The sequence below is a fragment of the Idiotropiscis lumnitzeri genome, chromosome 1, assembly GCF_059441095.1.
Source record: "Idiotropiscis lumnitzeri isolate Australia: NSW breed Sydney's pygmy pipehorse chromosome 1, RoL_Ilum_1.0, whole genome shotgun sequence".
In the NCBI taxonomy this organism is placed as follows: Eukaryota; Metazoa; Chordata; class Actinopteri; order Syngnathiformes; family Syngnathidae; genus Idiotropiscis; species Idiotropiscis lumnitzeri.
In genome coordinates, this window is record NC_142391.1 from 42426641 (window position 1) to 42448561 (window position 21921).

Below are 21921 nucleotides of genomic sequence, written 5' to 3' on the forward strand. Positions count from 1 at the left end.
CCATCAAAGACCACACTTGACCCAAGTAAGAACTCAATTGAAGCAAGAAATGGACCAGAGGGTCTGCCTTAAGAGGTTTACAAATGGAACATTGCATGGCGTGAAAGTGTTTTATTATTCACCGCTGAAAGTAATTTTTCAGTGCTTTGCACTAACACGTCAGTCAAGTCTGATTCTGTTCTCTCACGGTATGTTTGACTTATTACTGTGTCAATAAATAATTACTGAAATCAGTCAATCAGAAATAATCAGTGTGTGTGCATCTGTAAATTTTGCCTTCTCATAACATAATTCTGTGCTGATTTCAGAAGACATATTCTTATCGCATAAATGCCCTGTTCAAGAACATTATTTTTCAGAAAACTACATGAGTCACAGTAACAAAGATTTTCAAGGCTTTAAAAGATGGACAGCTATGGCACACAAGCGGCGTTCTTGACATTCCTCCTGCTTCAAGAGAGGTGATAACATGCATTCCACCGAGTGTGGAATCAACCTGTTGCATTCTCATGCACACAAAGACTGATGGATAGTTGAATATGAGTTTGGAAGTAGTTAGTTTTTGGAAATATTTCATGACCATAATAAACAGTCCAGTACTTTTTGAAATCAAAGCCATCCTGATGTTGCCGCCCTAATGTCATGAAGTTTAACATTTGATCATTTTGGGATTCTTAGACAGTGTGCCTCTAGTCTATATCGTTAAAGGCATTCCATGTCGGTGCTGAATGTGGGAGTCGTGAATGCGGAGCCCAAAATAGAGGCATGACTCAGAGAAGAGGAAGATCTATCAGCAAACACTTTTTACTGAGTGACAACAGCTTTTAAAATCACTTCACACCCACACGTGTCTGGAGTCAAATTAATGCCAATGTGTGTGCGCAAAGTATCTACTGTGACCTTCTGGAAAAAATAAATAAATAAATAAAGAAATCTTGCATATTCGCCCATGTTTAATTTGTAAAGCTGAATGAGAAGCACCTCTCTGTTAAAAGCATGGCACCATTTTGAAGTCTGATCAGGCACTCACACATGCACACACACACATTCACACACAAGCACACAAAGAAACTTTCTCTTGCCCTGTTTAAAAAGTTGAAAGACAACTCCCCGTCCCTGACATACACATTGTCCACTCTCACATAGACTTGCAGACAACCAGAACCGCAACAGGATGCATTAGGTAAATATACTGAGTTCCTTTAGCCAAAGCTGCACCAAGTAGTCTCCTTCAGTTCAGTTTGTCAAGGTAAATCCTTAACTGGCGACTGTCCAGCAACAAAGCTGGCAATATCTGCATCATCTATGCGCAGTTATATCCTGAACAGTGTTTGACCCTGATCTAAACTTAAAACGGCATGCATTTTGCTTCATCTGTAACAGACATTTTCTAAGTTTTCATTGGAATATTCTAAATCAGGGCAGGTAAATGAGCTCTTGATTTGTGAAGCACAAACTGTGGCAGTGTTTACTTTCTGGATGTTGATCTGACACCTCTGTCAGATAGGAGTATTTGCATTTTTATATTTATGATAGGGCTGTCAAAATTAAAGCGTTAACTCAGGTGATTTGTTTGACTCAGTTAACTCAGTTTGATTTACTTCAAAAATAATGCGCATACTTTGCCAATATTGTGCCATATTAACTGTACATCATTAGCACGTCTCAGAACAAAACACGGTGTTCAAGTTACACTGGGCCTCGCTTGTGGGGAGTTTTGAGAAATGTTTTGAAGAAAAATGCCTGAAAAGATGTCTCCATCCAGAGCATATTTAAAAATCGAAGAAAGTTATCAGAACAGTCTTTGAATTAAATATACTTTATATTTGGTGATTTTGCATCAATTCCAAGATATTATTTAAGTAAATATCTGTTATAAGTTCGATCGTAATTCATCATGGAATTTTTCTTATTAATTAATTAGTTAAAAAAATTAATCACTAAATTACAAAATGCAACCTAGATTATTCCGTGGTGATTATACAATAATATCCAGTAAGATTTCAACATATGATATTAACATTACAAAGTCAGCCGGTGACAAATAATCAACTGAAGTCCAACTGCGTTAAGGGAACTCAACTTTCCCTGCCTTGGTAAAAGCAGACACTTGTAATAGAGTGGAGAGAGTACTTATATTTTGACTGATTCATTTATAGCAGACTATCGTTTTCAGGTTGTTTCATTACCTGACATGTTTCGGCGAGTCTTTTGTCACAGGTGACACTCTGAAGAAGGCGAAAGACTCGCCGAAACATGTCAGGTAATGAAACAACCTAAAACGGTATTGTCTGCTATAAATGAATCAGTCAAAATATAAATAATAATAATAATAATAATTTGCCCTTTATTAGTCCCACAATGGGGAAATTCAAGATTCGAACCCAGGCCTCCTGGGGAGACTGGGTCCTGAACGCGGCGCCTTAGACCACTCGGCCATCCTGGCAGCCAAAGAAGAAGAAGACAAAATGAACTTAATACAAATACTACTGGAGAGTGTACTGCCTGCCTCTGAGCCAGTCAGACTCTGTCCCTGGTCCTGAAGCAGGTTCTACGTTAAAGTCGAAAGGCCACTCACTATAGGGCGGATTTGAAAATACGCTCCGAGCGTGCACTGGTTCACTCCTGCATGTTCGGAAACTCAGTGCGTTGCAGTTCACAAATTCATTGTGCAACAAAAACGGAGTGCCGTGCACGCACTAAGCCCTCCAAATGGGGAGATGGGACGTTAGTGTGTCAGGCCGTTCGGATAGAAAGAGTTGGAAGACAGGCCGCTGATTGCTTCAGAACATAGTTTGCGTTCGGAAATGAATGAAAGGGGGTCGCACTCTGCCTCTCACTTAGAGTAGTGCAAGGGGCGTCAGAGTGGATTTCCGAACGTGCCTGTTACTTGCAGTATTGGCAACAGAGGACGTCACCGCTGCTGCTGTGTTGAGCACTCTGGAGCAGATCAAAAGCGAGACCGTCATCTAAAAGTAATTGTTGCGTGATAAGGTTGCTGTTAAGCGGCCGGTTTCGCTTTACACAGGACAGGACAGGAAAGCCATGACATGGTACCTCTCGATCATGGTGGTTGCATCCTGCTCTCTTTTCCGTCTCTTTTTCTCAGCAATTCCCCGGAAAGCCCTGCCAGAGCGTCAAAGTGTGAAGCGAGTTTGTGGAGAGTTTGGGGACGGTGTGGGGTTTCAAATTTAGTTTCATCGGGACCTGACCCGATGAGATGTTTCTGTCTGAACCCAATCTAAATCAAGGGGTTAAAATGTGAGCAGAGTTGGAATAACAATAGGTTCAGTAGAGGAGAATGAGGTGTTGAGAGTTATTTAGGGATTGTCACAAGTGATTGCGGAAGACACTGTCTACATTACGGAAACACAAACACACCCCACACCCCCACACACGCACACACCCCCACACACGCACACACACTAGGAACACAACACATGATAGCAGAGAGAGACGTGCTTCACAAAGAAACTAAATTTCAAATGTGCCTTATCAACATTATCATTGCTGGGGAACTAAAGAGGACACCAATGGCTCTGACATGATGTCAGACATAATGAGAATCAAGTGGCATTGAGTGTCAAATGTGAAGTCATACCCTGCAGTCAGGTTATGACTGACAATCGCCACCAACGCACTAGTGAAGGACAAGAAATAGTGAATATTCCAACAGGCCAGCCTGTGAATACAACTTTTTTAGCCCAATGGATACCATCAATTTCTCTTCCTCACACTGTCCTGGTCAAGCAAGTTTCATCTTTCATCCAAGAATGTTGACAGCATAACAAAATTGTCACCAGAATACTATTATTTCTGGATTATTTCGAGATTAATGATACATTTAATCCAGTTCCCCACATACAGTACATATTCTAGTATCCATCAGATGCAGCGACGATTTACTGAAGGTGAGATTGTTTCCTCAAATAACCAAACATATGCTCTGACATTATATTTCATGCATAATAATGTACACTCTTTTTATACCAGGACTGAGTATAGTGTTCCATCACTTTTTCTGGGTGATACGAGGATTTTCTATTGTTCATGGTCTCAATTTTTATAAAATAAATTGCTCTTAACAAAGAAAAAAGACAGGTCTGACAGAGAAGGAACAAAAATAACAGGAAAAGCCAAAAAATAACAAGGTGAAACTGCAATAGAATAAGATATGGTCACAAATCAAATTAAATAAAGTTCTGCGATACGAGGGAATTCTTAATAACCGAATTACAAAGTAGCGAGGGAACACTGTATAAAAACTATACTAATAGCATCATTGTGGCATTCCTTGGTTTGTAATATATAAGGAGCATTAACTGTAGCTGTTGTGTCTTTTGTGCACCTTTGTTTAATAATGACGGAATTGGTAATACTCAATCCGGTTAACAATGTGGTTAATGAGGGCACAGTAAACTGAATACCACAGGGGTACATAAGGAAAACATGGACGAAAAAAAATATTCAAGATGTGGTACTTGAAGAGAAACAAACGGGAAGAGAAATGTGAAAAATGTGGGTGGATGAAGGAATTACTCACGATATTCTACAGTCGGGTGATTTGGAAAGCAGAGAAAGAAGAGGAAGAATACAAGATACGAGATAAATTAGCAGCATGGCCAGACAAATATTTAATAGACATGAGTTGAATTGCATCACATGACAGCTTGCAAAGGAGGTCCCATGTGGCATGATCCTTTGCCCAATTATATTTGCTCAGTGACTACGGTGGAGAACAGGGGTGTCTTTGCAGTGCATACCTGATCTTTCATACAGGGTACTAATAAGCAAATTATGTGATCAAAACATCACAAAAAAAATCACTCAATCAATGAAAAATCAATACATTTAAACTGTAGATTTTATAGGATGTGTGAATTATGATCTGGCATCTGTTTGATTTTATTTACTGAAAGACCTGACAGGAACTCGGTAGAAAATTATACACATTGATTCTATGGTGTACTTACGCCTGCATGGTGGTAGTTGCTGTCTGAAAACTCAACATGTTCTCTTTGAGGAACCAGCTCTCAGAATTGTCTTCTGTAATCACAAAAAAATAGAATGTAGAATCACAAATTAGTTTTAGTGAATTGCATGAGGGTCTTGAATTAATTTAGCAGTTTTTCTGTATTTGTTTTAGGTATACTGTATAATCTGATATCCAAAAGCAAGATATCTATGTAATAATGTACTTTTGGAAAAATGTAAACACATCCATCCATACAGTTTTTTTAATTTCACTTGGAGACTATGTCAGCTGAATTTGGGAGAGAGGCAGGACACATACTGGACTGAGAGTCAAACCCAACAGCGTTGCCTGGCAGAAACATCAATCATCGTAAATACAGATAAATTCAACCTCAGAAAAACACGTAACATATATTTGCAGTGATATATTAAGCAACAACTTTGCCAAAATGCAGAAGCATCATTCGTTTTTACATGGGCTGCTAATCAAATACAGTTGTTTAAATGATTCTAATGTTTTTTTGTCAATCAAGGAAGGCTTAAAACCCTGTCAGGCTTGTCAGACTCACTTTAAATCAATGTGGAGCCAAGAGAAAAACTTTAAATGTGATGCTCACATGTAACGCCAATAAACTCAAGAGCTACTGACATCTCAGACTTAAAGGACATCTTACTGCATATTATATTTAAATTGCATGACATTACGACAAGAAAAGACCCACAAAAGAATGGTTTGTATATAGATAGTTCCTCTAAACAAACTTCAAGAACAAGAAAAAGATATGTGAGCGCCATCATTTGAAGTGCAACACAATGTCTTTTTTTGTGTATTGTATACATAGATGCAGTCCTCCATATGAATCCTATCCATTATCCGAGCTGCTTATACTCACAAGGGTAGCGGGCGTGCTGGAGTCTAGCCCAGCTGGTCGCAGTATGCGAGGTACACCCTGAACTGGTTGTCACTCAATTGCAGGAAACATATTCAGACAACGACTATTCACACTCACAGTCATACCTAGGGACAATAGAGAGTGCTCAATGAACCTACCATGCATGTTTTTGGAACCTAGGAGGAAACCGCAGTACCCACACAGGCATGGTGATAACATGCAAACTCCACGCCGGAAGGCCGGAGCCCGGATCCGAATTCTGGACCACTGTATTGTGAGGCGGACGTTCTAACTAGTCCCTCTATATAAAAACTCATTAAGTCATCAATGATGATTTGCCAAAAACCTTAAATAAAGCCAAAATCGCAATGATGTAAACGGCAAAAACGCCTTGAAACCCTCAATAAAGTGAAGTGACATTGCAAGAGGTTATTGCTGCTAGAATTTCCTAATGGAGTTCAATTGTTAACAGTTTCCTTGTGATGCCGAACAGAATAAGCAGGATAGAAAATGGGTGGATGGATGACTATCTCCAACTCCTCAGGAACTTCTATGACTCGGTGGTTTCACCGGTCATTTTCCATGGAGTGGTCTCCTGGGCAGGTGGCATCTCAGGCCGGGACAAAAAGAGACTGGACAAACTAGTGAGGAGGGCCAGCTCTGTCCTGGGCTGCTCCCTGGACTCTGTGGACTCAGTGGGGGGCAGGAGGATGACGGCAAAACTGTCATCAATGCTGGACAACCCAGCCCACCCACTCAATGACACTCTTAGAACACTCCACAGCTCCTTCAGTGATAGACTGTTACACCCTCGCTGTACAAAAGAGAGATTTCGCCGCTCCTTCCTGCCGGCTGCGGTCAGACTTTTTAACAAGAACATTAGGTCAGGCCGACAAACGGGCGGGCATTAGTGCAATTGTGCAGTCCTAGAATGCAATACACACTACTACTGGGCTTTATCCAATGCTGTACTTAAATACTGACCAATGCTGAATTTTGTTTACCATTACAGTATTCTTATTACAGTACTTTTATCACTGCAGTATTTCTATCATTGCAGTACTTTCACTATTACAGTACTTTTATAATTGCAGTATTTTCTATCATTGTAGTACTTTTATATCATTTCAGTACTCTTACCATTACAGTACTTTTATCATTGCAGTTTTTTATCATTGCAGTATTTTTATCCATTTACCTTTGTCATCAGTAGATGTTCTATCCTCACTATACATCCTCTCCAGTTTCCTAAGGTGCTTCCTCCCATTCCGTGGTGAGGTATCCAGGTCCAGGGAGCGCTGGCTTTGACACGGAGCACGGATGCAGGCCACACAGTCTGGAGTGCTGTCATCTCTTGAGCCCGCTTTCTTTATGCCCCAGTCTCGGATATTACTGGCACTGTCAGAGCTCTGCAGTGACTGAGATGATGACAAAGGGTCTCCCTGATTCTGGTGGACATGATAATGGCCACTGCGGTGATGGCTACTACGGTTATGGCTACCACGCGTAGATGCAGAAGATCGCTGGTCGGTGCAAGACGAATTGTAGTATTGCGCTTGAGAAAGTGGGTCGTCCTTGCCACCCTTTAGCACCTCCAATTCAAGGCTTTCCTCACTGCCTTGGCCCAGAGTCATCCCGACCTCTTTTGTGATGGTGTACACCCTAGCTGGCTTTACTGTCACACTCCCTTGTGAGTCTCTGACTCTTGGTGGGTTCTCTGTGGAGAGGCTCCGCTCAGTAGAGAGTCTACGTTTAGAAGGTGCCTGAGCTTTGGGTGGATTAGCCTGAGGTTGGGCTGGTATCTGGGCACTATGATTGGATTGCCCAGCCTTGCTTGATTTTACTATGGGTAAAGAGTGGCTCTGTGGTGGCAGATTGTTGTTGTGCAAGTGACTGACGTCTGGAGAGTCACAGCATTGGCCAGGGAAGGTGTCAGACAACAGATGATCTATAGACAAAATGAAAATGAGAATAGGAAAGTCAGTGAATGTCATCACAGATAAAACCTTCTTGGGGTGTGATTTGATATTCTGAGTAGCAACAGAAAATGGAAGACAATATGGAGTTGGTAAACCCATTGGCCTACCAATATAACAGATTGTAACCTTCCTTACCGAAGATTTAGGAACGTGCCTTTGGGAATGTCCATTCATCCAGAAAAAACATTTGTGAGGTTTGAGGTGAATTATGTTGGATGAAGTATCCAGGTTCACGACATCTGTCCTAGGTTTTCTTTCATGTGTTTAATGGGGTTGAGAGAAGGCCCAGTTGAGTTCAACCATCACCAAAATCATTCAACCATGGTTTTATGAATCTTGATGTGTATACTGATACACAGTTATTCCACAACAGAAAGCAGCCTCTCTCAAGCAAGTAAAAGAGGGTAAGCATTGTCTAAAATGAGTAAAAATGCATTTTCAAACCAAGTATATTTGCTCTACACCTACATGATTATTAATGTATTACAAAGGGGCCATTTCACAGATTTTAGTCCATACGTCGCAGTCGAGAGCAGCGGTCCGTGAAATATAAGCAGCCTTTACATTGTGAAAGGAGCTCATTTCAATCACATCAAGAATAATTCTAATTTAGAGAAAACTAAGTTTCTCAACAAAACCCCGATAGATTGAATAACAATAACAAATTTTGTCCACATACTAATTATCGGTGACAATTAAATCCACTTTAATGTTGCATGAATGGTCACACTTTACAACTGAGTTTTTAAAGAGAAAAAACAAAAACATTTGAATCCACATAAACAACATGGTCAAATGACCTCACCTACCTGCTCTGTTGCGGTTCTCTGAATTTGTATTGGACAAATATTCTCCAAATGCTCTGGCTGCCCTGTTAAGACACAATAAGCAGAGCATGTAAAATAAAATGAACAGCGCAACTGTCATAACCTAAGTTTTGATTTTATGAACACCATCACACTTTAAAGAAGTGAATCCCCTTCATCAAAGGTGGAGAGACACTCTGGGCATGTCATCATGCAACGGGCCTCCTCCTCACAGCCCCTGTCTGGGAGCGGCGGCTTGGCCTGGGAAATCAGGTGAGGTTGCCGAGCATATCGCAACATCTTCATCAGCCCTCATGTTTGAAGGGATGAAGCATGACTGACAAACTCTGCTGAATTATTAATAAATTATGTATTTCAAAACTGTTTATTTATAAAATCCCCATAATAATGGTTGTTAAAAATGTTAACACCCATGAATATACATTTTGATTAATTACCTTCCCCGATGACGATAATGATGCCAACATGCAGTGTTTCTGTCTCAGTTGCTGTTCTCTAATTGCATCAAAGCCACTCTAATACCGACAGTTCCTCTCTCTCTCTCTCTCTCTCTCTCTCTCTCTCTCTCTCTCTCTCTCTCTCTCTCTCTCTCTCTCTCCTCTCTCTCTCTCTCTCTCTCTCTCTCTCTCTCTCTCTCTCTCTCTCTCTCTCTCTCTCTCTCTCTCTCTCTCTCTCTCTCTCTCTCTCTCTCTCTCTCTCTCTCTCTCTCTCTCTCTCTCTCTCTCTCTCTCTCTCTCTCCCCCCCCCCCCCAAGTGGAGGAGAGATTTATTTATTATAATCATTACAGGATGTGCAAGAGGATGGGTGTGCGTCATGACTGGGGGAGCAGAAGCTGCCCTTACACCCCCCCATCAGCAGGGAGCTTAGCCGTTGGAAGTCTAACACTCTCTCACCTTGCCTTGCACACACACACACATGTATGTGCAACCACTGTCCAACAGACATTGCCAAATATTAAGAATGAATTTTTTTTTTAATACATTATCTGGGATTTGGTCAGAATTCACAACACTCATAGGTTGCTTGGGCATCTGACCCTGTAAATTTACTGTCGGTGAATCCGGTTCTTCCGTGGCTCAAGGATAATGATCTAGGTACAACCTCCCACAAATCACCACAAGACCTCACTTGTCACCAGGTCGTTAAAAAGGCTTGGACGGTATAGGTACAGTGCATGAAGTCACTTCCCTGCAATTCATTGGGTGGTGTCTTTTATGGAACCTTTGCAGTTCCCTGAGTGGCAATTGTCATGTGCGAAGTGCTATCGAGTTGTTGTACACAGGGAGCCATTGTAGCTAGCACCGCCACTGCCTCACACCATAACGGCATCATTGTAAGCAAAATTTCCCCTGCCGTAAATGTGATTCATCTGTTTGTTTTTTTTTGTTTGTTTTTTTGCTGCGTTGACCACTTGGGAACGTTTTGGGTCTTAAGCCATGTTTGCCTAAAGCTTTGAGCAAGACAAGCAATCATGCCTTTTGCATTACATTCTTTTTGTATGCAGAAACAAATATATGGTCATTCATTGTACCACTGTGGCTTTGTGATCTGCATAATAATTAGGATGTTTCAAGTTGTGCACTACCCCAACTTTCTATTTTCGAGCTCCAAAATAGGTTCGGCTTTACAGATAATAGGTACCTGCATATTAGTGAAGCCACAGGCAAGTACGTGCATAAATTTAATTTGGTACCATAAAATCTGAACAGAGCAAAGCAAATCACATCAGACAAATTTCTAGAGAACAATGCTTGACTCTTGACCAGTATTAAATCCAAACGTGCTAGATGCGTGTGTTGGTGAAAGTCTACATTTATAATGAACAGTGTTAAGTTCAAGTTAATTCCAAAATGCAATATATTACGTATTAATAGTTACTTGCATGTGAAACTAATACATTCCTTTACACAATTACAATCTCAGTAAAATAACTGGTTACTCAACTTTAATATATTTTAAATTACTTTTTTTTTCATTAAATCGGGGAGTAATTAATTTAATAATGACTTTGCACTTCAAAAGAAAATTGATTGATTTGCAAGCATACTGTAGCTTGTAATCAACTTATAACAAGGATGTTTAACTCTAAAGTGTGGACTATAATATTAAATGTTTTGTCACGATGTTGGTTACGAACTTTGATCATTTGTTTCAATAAGATTTATTTTTTAAAATACCAATATTGGATGAGATATTTTGTCCAGTAAATAAATAATCCCAGACTGTAAACTACAAATTAAATTATCAACATACTCAAATTAATTTCCACACAAATAGTGATAGAGGACGTATTGTTGATAATTGGTCTAACTAAAAACGAAGATAGATAGATAAAAATAAATCAAAATTCACGTTAGTTGTAATTCTCTTTACTACGTGGAGATAAAAGTTTGAGGTGAAATGAGAAAAAAAAAAGGAAATCAGACTGTTAATTTAATAGGGTGTATTGTAGTTTGTCCTATTGGAGGTGCTGTAGCGTGACGTCATAGGACACCGGATGTCTTTGGCTCCGAGGCATACGATTTGCACTTTGTAAAGCAAAATGAGTGTTATTTCTTCGCAATGTATTCACTGGTTTTTACCTAGGTTTGTTCCTGCTTATATTTCTAGTATATATTTTGTATTGTATTTGTTGGTGTCACAACAACCAATCATGGTTCATCTTCAGAAAACAGGTGAGCCTGATTGGTCATTACCTGTACCCTGAACAACTCTTTCACTTTCAGTCGACAGAAGGGACAAAATGGCCGCCCCTTAAGATTAATCAGAATGCCATGTTTAGACTAGTGGAGGCACATAGAACATATTGCAAAGAATTGTTTTCAGTTGACTTCTCCTTTAAGCCATTTCATTCTGGTAAGTACTATCAGCATTAAAATCCCCATGCACTGTGGAAAAGCAAATGACCACAATTTCCTATCTGTGTCATCCTCATGTCCCCCCCTCGCTACACAAACGTCATTAAAAACGTAATTAATCTTTACCGTCGTGTCCCAGCAGGATTCAGTGTTTCAAATACATTTTCAAAAAATAAACTTTCTAGTGAATGAAGTCCAAATCATAGCTTTCCACATTGACTCCCCCATTAAAAGTTGGTCGTTGAAGATATTCCCTTACCCATAATGCAGTGCGCGACCTGGAGATCTGCAAGTGTCCTTGATCCGAATACTGTAATATATATTTGCCCCCTAAACCTGAACTATGTTGTTCAACAAATGATCGTATCTCTTGAAATTAATTTTCAATTTGCAACAATTAGTGATCACATTATTTTATCTCTAAATTTATTAGAATTTTGTCTTGATTATCCCTCTTGACGTAGCTACAGTCCTGACAGTCAAGGACACATTCGGCAATTAGTAAAGGCCGCACACACACACACAAACACATAATGACTAAAGATCTTACATCTATATATCCTTACACAGTTGTATTGAGCAGCACACATAAAAATAAATAGGTTACACATGCACTTCAACAACAGCCTGTCGACAAGCACACAAACACAAATCTCCTGGGGCTTCAGTCAAATGGAATAGCTGTGTTGCCTATATGCCTTCTCGCTATGACACTCTAAGTAATTAAATATGAGGCTGCACGTGCAGTAGCGTCATTTTCCATGAAGACTCCCCTCCCTGCTTGGATGAATCGAGGGGAGAAGGAGGTAGGACACGAGGAAGAAAATGCAATCATCCCTAATCTATCTGCATGACTCAGAGCACTTCTTATAAAAAATCCATATGCTACACTCTGAAGAGTGATGTCAACATGCTCACAGCCCATTTCAAGGAGAACAAAGCAACGCAATGTTCAAAGTCAGCTTGTAGTGGACTTTATGAGTTTTGTCTTGTTCTGAATGCAATGTCACTGTACTGCCCGACAGTTTCACATGGGGAACGTGAACTGGGTATAAAAAGTACACGGAAAGCAATATATAGAAGAACATTTTAAATGACAATTTTGATTAAAAAAAAAATCTTTCTTCTCTCATTTCATCCATAAATTGTATCATATAAATGAAGTCACAAAAAAATGAGTCGTGAACTCTGTTTGAACCAAAAGCTCATTGTCATCGCTGAATCTGTCCAACTGAATCACATCGGTAAGGGTTCCCCTTCGTTTTCAGCACTTAGTCTGTGATGAGTGGCACACAAAAATGAGGAAATACAGAATATAGACATACGATTGTGACTGTCCGACTGCCTCATCGAGCTACAGCTGAGTGCAGCTGCACTATCAGCAGCTCTGCCATGTGCTTTTGGATTTTTTTTCTCCAGCATGTTTTCAGCCATGTGACATGAAGGAGGGGGAGGAGGGAGCACAAGAAATACGGCGACAAGCGTCTATAAGACCAAAATAGAAAGTAAGCGCAGAGTGGGAAGTGGGATGATGATAGGAAAAATCGGCAAGGAATTTGTTTTAAACAAGTAGAGAGGCTATAGAAGAAAACAATGATCCAGAAAGTGAATGCTATTATGTGCTTGAGAGATGCTCAAATGAGGTATATATATGCTTACTCCCCCCTATGATTGTGTGTAAATTTATACACTGAACTGTGTAGCATATAGATGCTTGGCAGAAGGAGACATCAATGAGGAGCAATGGTGCAGAGCTGGAGGGGCAAAAACCGTATAGGAGCCTTCGTGATATGAGAGAAGGGACAGAGATCTTTGCTTTTGTGACTACTTTTGTGTTTGCGCAATCTTGTACATGAGGTGCTTTTTTGGTGGGGAGAGGGGTAATGCTTTCATACAATGGTACTATATACACACAGGCACGGGGAGATCATACACATGCCACACACGAAGGTCAGAGCCGGAATCGAAACCACAACCTCTGCACTGTGAGGCCGTCGTGCTAACCAGTCGTCCACCGTGCCGCCTCGGCACGTCGTCTCAGGACAAAACACCATGCTCAAGTTACCACTGGGCCTTGCAAATCAACACTGAGAATTGTTAAGAATAAAAATGCCTGGAAAGACGACTCTGTTAAGATCATATTCAAGGTTCAAAGAAAGCTATTAGACCAGTTTTCGAATTGAAATATACCGTATTTTCCGGACTATAAGCTGCTACTTTTTTTCCTAGATTTTAAATCATGCGGCCAATAACAATAATAAAAACCACTGCGGCTTTTCTGTGTATTTTTCTTTCACAGGTAGGTGCGCTCAATAGTTAAGAAAATACGCTAAATAAATCTCAATTTCTCCTCTTGGGTCTGTTCTGTTTTAATTAGCAAAGTTGTTGGCGGGTTAACAATCTGCTTAAGTACCTTTATGTGCATTCTGAGTACAAAATCATTTTGTACAGGCAGTAAACAACTCATTTTTTTCAACATAGAAAACTGCGGCTTATAGCCTGGTGCGGCGAGTATATTGTTTTTTGGTTGTTGTTGTTTTTTCCCCAAAAAGAGTTGCTGTGGCTTATATACAGGTGTGCCTTATAGTCCGGAACATACGGTACTTCAAATTGGGTGATTTTACATTCATTCCAAGATATTATTCAAGTAAATAAACAGTTGTTGAAAAATGTGATTAATCACAATCAATTCCGGAATTTTTTTGCAATAAATTAATTTTAAAAAATGAATCGCCTGACAGCACTAATATAAATTTTAAATTTGAATTGACACTGCAAAAAATACACGAACATAATTATCCACTGGTGTGGGCTGTAACAAGTGCCTTGTTAAGGAAAGGACGCTACAGTGGACACACACGCTGCTCTGTAGTAGGGCTGAACAGATTACTCGACTAATCACGCCGACGTTGACGATCAAAACTCAATAGTGGACGCGTTGTTTATCTATATATTTAACTATTAGGCGCTGTATTTTTCTCCCGAAAAGGCCTTGTCTTCGGCTTCTCCCGCTGGTTGTATGCCTGTCTGCAACGCACATGCGCAGTCGTAGTTGTCCGGGTCATCTGTTATGTAAAACAAGCATAGAGGGTACCGTAATTGAGTTAGGGCCATGCTACTGTTAGCAACAGAGTCTGAAAGTCTGGGCTAATTTCACCAAATTACTAAATGCGATGTAAACCTCTGTTGGCAGCACAGCAGTGATAAACGAGAATCTAAAAAAGGAAGCATGTTGTAGCTGAAGCCTGACTTCATTTCGGAAATAGGGACAGTTGTTTCTGGAAGCTAGCTGTAGTTTGCACACACAGGCTACGGTGCATGTCGGATGGAACACCACACTCAATGTCATGTTATGGTACGCTAACATATTGTAGCGTCTACTGTGGATTATGGCGGCATTAGTCAGCCATGGCACGTTTATTAAAAACAAAAAAACTGTTTCTGTATAGCCGTGTTAGACATCAAACAACAGCACATGTGCTATACCTCCTGGTCAGTCGCGAGTTGCGAGCGAGTGTCGCATTTATGAACTCGGAAATAAGTAAAACAACAAGCTATTTGCCACAAGCCCTTAATGGCAACACATAATAATAAACGACATGACCTACCTAGGTCGAATATATACATTCAAAGTGCTAAAAATATATTTTTTTTCCCCATTCCAGGTGCATACCACATTTCGAATGGCGGGTCATGTGTTTTTGATCGGCAATGAACGATATTGATTGACATATGCCTATTGACGGAAAACGGCCAATCATGATCGGTGGACGATCAACCGTAGCACCAATAATTCATTTATTAATTCTTCTTGTATACACTGATTTTAAATTACAACATTATTACCGTAAGTTGACAGGTAGGCAATAAGGAAAGGACGCAAATAAAGGATTTTTACAAGTATGTCCACATCCAAGCGTGGCTACCCAAAGCTCGGCGTTGTACACATTATACGACATTATCACCCTCGGTTTCAGCTTTTTCTTTCCAGTGTTTCACTTAGCCAATGGGTCAATCAAATTGAAGCATCCACCCCACGGATGCTTGTTTGTCTTGGTTTGCCTAGGTTTGCTTTACTCTGCGGCGGTCATCATTTGTGGATTTACACCATTGAAGTTTCTTGCTTCTAAGGACACCAACTAAAAGACACATCTTGACAGTAAAACACGTTTTTGATCATTTACATCATCAGCTAGTGCCCACTGCTAGCAACCGCTACTTTAGGCTAATGAACCACAGATCATCCGTGTAGCGGCCAAGCTAGCAGCCGTTATGCTGTGGCTCAGTGGCCTCGTTAGGCCGATTTTAGGGGGGCTGAAGCCTCCCTAAAATGTTCCCCAGCCCACACGCTAAATGATTTGGTTGTGTGTTTTTTTTTTTTTATATTTTCAACAAAAGAGATCAATATGAAGAGCCTGTAAAAGGTTGTGTAATTATCCCAGCGCTTATCCTGTACAGGGTCGCCGGAGGGTGTTGGAGCCTATCCCAGCTGACTACGGGCGAAAGGCGCACTACACCCGAACTGGTCGCCAGCCAGTCACAGGGCAGACGTAAACATCGTCACCGCGTGGGAACTGAACCCACGCTGCCCAAACACAACTCAGGCGGATGTAAATGACTTACCATTATTCATTTGAATATGATCATAAATCTGTGCGTCTTCACTTTTCTTCTTGTCATGTGCTGTTATTTAATCCGTTCCATTTTACCATATTAAGACTATTCATATGACTAAAACTCAACTCCAGGTTTTCTTTGCGAACTTGCTTGCAGTGCTAAATGCTTCTTTGAGCGTCTGGGTCGCACAAAGAGCAGGCCAAAAGCAGTGTCAGGAAAAGAATGTGAAGGATGGATGGACTATTATTATTCACTTAAATATGATCATAAATCTTCCTTCATTCACAGTGTAAGTCGAGGGTGCCCAAGTGCGGTGTTTTAGTGCAGTCTTTACAATTGCGTTCTACTACATTGTGTGTAAATTTGATTGATTGTTCAGCCCTACCGCGAACCTTTATTCTGTGGATATACTGTACATCAAGTGTTCAACATGTCTTCCTCCCAAGCCATTCAACTGCCTCCACACACACCTCCCTCGTAGAACTCTCACCCCTGTCCTCCAAAAATGTCATGCTTTGATTCCAACACCAAAACATATTTTGTCTACATGTAAAGTATGACCTCAATTTAACTGGGGGTGGCTGACCCTTGTGACCATGTCCAAGTGTCCTGAAGCAAGAAACTGAACCCAAAGTTGCCTGATGCTGCGTCATCAGTAGATGAATGTGATGTCAGTGTGAAGTGCTATGAGTGCCCTTATGGGTGGAAAAGCGCGAAACAAGTGAAGGACCATTTGCCATTAACCTTTTTAACCTTCAACTCTATTCTCCACATAATCCTTTCAGTGTATAGGGCCAGTTTCAAGACTCTTATTAGCATTACAATAAAGCTTTATGCACAGGATACAATGTCATGTAAATCAGACAGTTTTCCAATACATTGTCATTAGATTTATCCTTTCATAGCCGTTATGTTATAATGAGTATTTGACCGCACCTGGATGTATAGAAGGTCATCGATTTATGGTGTTGGACTCTATGTGGTACAGCCATGTGTGGGAAAACTACTTCCTTGCATCGATCCATACCACTAATCTTCACTAGGTTCGCAGGTGTGCTGAAGTCCCAGCTGACATTGGGAGAGTAGCGGGCTACACCCTTATTGACCAAGATGGGCATTCCTCATTTTTTGGGACAAGACGAGAGGTTTTTTAAAAAAGGATGGAATGAGCAAAGCTTGGAGTAGATTTCCATCCGTCCCTTAAATTAAATTTTTTCCGGTTTCACAGTCTCCAACACAACATTTATTTAACATATATTTCTATAGCACATTTCAGGTCACTGCACTGAGACAAATGTAATATTGCTCACTTAGTCAGTTGTGTTGTCTAAAATAGCATCCGATCACCACAGAAATGCAAATGCACATTGCTACTCTCGTCCACTTTAACCTGTGAATGTATAAAAGCATTCTGCACAATTGTTTGGATTTATTGACATCAAACATGAGCTCACGTGATCACCTCCACAAAATTAAAAAATACCTACATTTCTCATTAAAAGTTTTCAAGCCATCATTTATTTCTTAATTTATACAAAATGAATGGATAAAAAAGAAAATGATAAAAAAAAATATATATAAATTGAGCTTGCTAGTGAAAAATGGACCATCTTGGCTTTACAGATACTTTAGGGTGCATTTAATTTGAGCTAAGGGATGAAGTGCAATTAATATAGCCATCTCTACAGTGCGACCCCGGTCCGAGCTCATCTGGAACTTGACAGTCTGAGAAAGGTTCCAGTACGCTGAGTAACAATAGCCGCGTTCTGCATTGTTTGGTGGGTAAAAATAATCTCCCAGTGTTTATAATATTTGATAAAGTCTAATAACTTGCCATTTTTTATCCGAGGCAGCTAATATATGTAAAAATCAGTTTTTATATCTAACCTATTGTGGCTTTTAATCAGGTGTATGTTGTAGTTAAGAAATGACAGTGAGTGGATGTGAATAGGAAATAAGATAGCTAATGAACTTTAAATAATGTCTATGAATTATGAAACCTCTGCCGTTACCCCCTAGTCATGCTCAGATGTTTTTTTTTTTTATGTTTCAACGGACTGGTAAAATGCAAGGACAGACGTGTTTTAAAAGGACGCAGGGTGGTTATTTTATGAAAAAGGATGGAGGAATGATGACAGAAGTGTTCCCAATTCGCAGGAGGAGGACGGACTGGCAAAATAGGGTAAAGTGCCCATCTCTGATAATTGAGCTGGTCATGCAACTTTTATGTGTTTATATATTCACTAAATCATTCAATCAAACTGGTCACCAAAGAATCGAAGGACACATAAAGAAAAAAAATATTCAGCTGACATTCATGCCTATGGACAATAGTCTTAAATCAACTCGGAGGAACCCGGAGTACCGTGAGTGAACGAATGCAAGCATGAGGAGAAACCCGGAGTACCGTGAGTGAACGAATGCAAGCATGAGGAGAACATACAAACTCCACACGGGAAGATTAAAGCACAGATTTGAGCCCACAATATGACTGGCTGGATGTGCTGACAGGTCATCCACCATGTTGTCGGAAAAAAATACATAAAAGTGTGAAAGAGAAAAGTAAAAAAAAAAAAAAACATTTTAAAAATAAGCGACAAATGTTTTTGATGTTGCTTCCTTTGCACTACACTGAAACATTTTTGTATTTTTCCAGCAGGTAAATTACACAGTCTATAAAAACATCAAATGTATTTTTAATGCACCAGATTACTTCAATGAACAAGCAAGGTTTTAAATATTTTATCTGATCTGCATTTTTTATGTACTTCCCAGTATTAGTAAAGTATATAAATGAATCAAGTATATAAAATATATGCGGCTTGGTTGGTAAAGCGGGTCATCAACTGATTGAAGGGTCGGTCGTTCAAATCTCAGATCTGACTCTATGCTGTTGGAATGTCCTGAACTCCGAATAGCTTCCAGGTCAGCACTATAAATGAGAAACTGTTCCCAAATAGCTTACCTGGTTAAACAAACAATATGTAAAATTTGACTTCTCGGATAAAAGTCAGCTTTTCTACTGCCATTCTCTGCAACAATACATTTGTAACCTACAGAAGCCTTGATTGGGACATTATCTGGGATTTAAAGACACCACTATCGTTTAATTGCCATTACACATCTTAATTAATTGTAACTGATGGACAGGAAAATTTGAGAAACACATTGTCCTTGACTGAAGCCCACGTGACAAACACGGAGGCTGCGGGATTCTGTGTGTTGCTTCTAATTGTTACAATATTGGGAAACACACACATTGGCATTTGCATACATTTGTTGGCCAAGCTGTTGGGCAGACTGAAAAATAACCAAATTCAAATGACTAAAATCAGATCGGAGGCTTCTTGAGGCCGATTCGGCGTTCACAAGTCAAACGGCATCAGAGACGGCTTTTAAAGTGAGAACAAACTGATCTGACACAATGACCTTTTGTTGCAGTCCACATAAATTCAAAGTGAAATTACAATTCGTGCAAGTCTACTGGAACCAGCTGTGGGGGTTGTTGCAATTATCAGTTAAGCAATTCAAATCAAAAGTATTGGATGTGACAGTAAAATATAAGTTTTGTTTGTTAAGGTCGCTGCCTCTATAGACATTGTACTTTTTGGGTTTCATGGCTTTTCTCTAGGATGGTTTCCTCAGTTACTGAACTTTAGAACTTTTTAGCACTAAAAAGGTACAATAATCCAATAATTAAGAAATTACTTTAGTGGAGGTGTAATTACCATGTAGAAATTTCTGCTCTTTCAAGTTGTGATAGAAGTGTAATCGCTTTCCATGTTCAATTGATGAAACGAGAAACGAGTACTCCAGTAAATCCAAACTATTCTTTGCTACCGTATATTATTCTTCCATGCATGTTTAAATGTGATGAGGTCTCTTCGTAGCCTGCTAAATTTAAGGCAAAAACAAAAACAAAACAAAAAACCCACTTAATTAATTCTCAAGTCACCAGCACATTGTTTTTGTCCGAGCATCACTTGAAGCTATCACACTCACTCGATATTCTCCAGCAGTTCACATCTTGTAAAGCTTTATTTTCTTTCTTTCCCCGCGGATTGACCGACGATTGTAGTTACTCACCGAACTTTTGCGGCCACGGATGATATCGCATCACTCTTCAGATTCTTCCTTTTTGACGCCGCAGTTCCCATGCTGAAATGGACAGGACCCGAGGAGAAAGCGCCGACCATTCCCCAATGATCGACGAGAGAAAATAACCAGGAAAAAAAAAATAAAAAGGGGCACAGGCAATGAGTCACAATTTTAAGTTTTCACATTTGACCTAATTAAGTGGAGTAGCAGCTGTTCTGCTGCTGACTGGGAGATGAGCCGCGTGCGAGAGACGTGATGCTCTGCTCTGCACTCATCCAGCCACGAGCCCGGAAAGGAAGCGACGACCATATATGGAAGAGCAACCCGCCCATCTCGTGCGCACGTGCACCGGTTCGGCGTGGGTGGGCACAAGCTCAAGAGGATGTAAATACAGTGGTACCTTGACTAACGAATCTGATTCCTTCCTTGACCGAGATTTCAACTCAAATTGCTTGTATATCAAATCAGTATACCACATTGAAAACGTTGGATCACGAGTGATTCAAATTGTCACTCTTAAGACAAAGAAAAAAAAAAACGTGTTTAAAAAAAAAAACAACAACTCATAAGTCAAGGTTCCACTGAACAGTACAGGGAGTCCTCTGTTTATGACGAAGTCACATTCCTGTGGTGGTGAATATGTAAGTAAATCTGTTACTAATATATCATATAGAGAGCTGCAAAGTAATAATTACCGCAAATATTTAGATTAAAAAACTTGCATTGATGTAAGACATCCAAATCAATGTCAATGTTTGGCAGGGTTTGAGGACCAAGTGCAGAGGGGGTTTGGGAGACATGGCAAGAGTCCTCTCAAAAATGTATTTTCCACAAACCTAAAGAGGAATACAAGAAATTCTGAAGAATATTAACTCAACAAAATCCAAAAATATCAAGGTTCAAAGTACGTAAACACTACGAAAAAGACAAAATACAAAACAAAATAATACTTGAATTGGACAAGGACTGAGACAGCAAACACAAACAATTAACTGACAAGGACAGAGACAAATCAGGGAACATATGCTGCATCTGAGGAAGCTGGGAAGTCTGACTTTTCCCACATCCGACAAGGAAAAGTCCACTAGTACAAAAAAAAAGACGACAAGTTCACAGGTCAACTTCAATATGAGAACATTCAACAATGATGATCCCCGTGGAGACACAGACTGCGAATGGCAAATCATTATTTACAAGTTTGTAATCATATATTCATCTATCTTTATTTCTTAATGATTTATTTGACAGGATTTCACAAAATACAAGGTAATGTGAACAGACTCCCAAAGATATGCCATTATCTCCCTGCATGAAGTTCTTTGGTGAAATGAATGAAATTCATTGAAGATAAAATATTCCTTCTTTCAATCCTGACTAATTGCCTAGTCCTGGCTGAAGAGAAGCATCCACATAACATAATGCTACCCCAACCATGCTTCGCAGTAGGCACAGTGTTATGTAGAAATAACTGACAGACTACGACGTGACGGTTAGTTCATTTATTAACGGCTTTCTCTCGGTGTACACTCTTGTAACCGCAACCTCACAACTGTCACCGTGAACTCTCTCTTCCGGGGTCCTTCCCCAACGAGGCTTTACAGGGCTGTCCCCACTTATGCCCGTATGTAACATTTACCTCCCCCCTGAAAGAAACTCTGAAAGTCAGTGTGAAAC

The 21921-nt window shown here is 40.0% G+C and overlaps 1 protein-coding gene across 1 annotated transcript in view; it reads right to left on the reverse strand.

Annotated features, from left to right (window-relative positions):
* Nucleotides 1–20517, reverse strand: part of nsmfb (NMDA receptor synaptonuclear signaling and neuronal migration factor b) — a 35037-nt gene extending 14520 nt beyond the window's left edge. Inside the window, exons 1-4 of the mRNA XM_088301609.1 lie at nucleotides 20236–20517; nucleotides 8656–8717; nucleotides 7066–7815; nucleotides 4974–5046 (exon numbers count right to left, since the gene is read on the reverse strand). Coding sequence (XP_088157735.1) covers nucleotides 4974–5046; nucleotides 7066–7815; nucleotides 8656–8717; nucleotides 20236–20345 — 995 coding nt within the window. The 5' untranslated portion in view covers nucleotides 20346–20517. The remainder of the gene's footprint in view (nucleotides 1–4973; nucleotides 5047–7065; nucleotides 7816–8655; nucleotides 8718–20235) is intronic.
* Between the last annotated feature and the right edge of the window lie 1404 nt (nucleotides 20518–21921).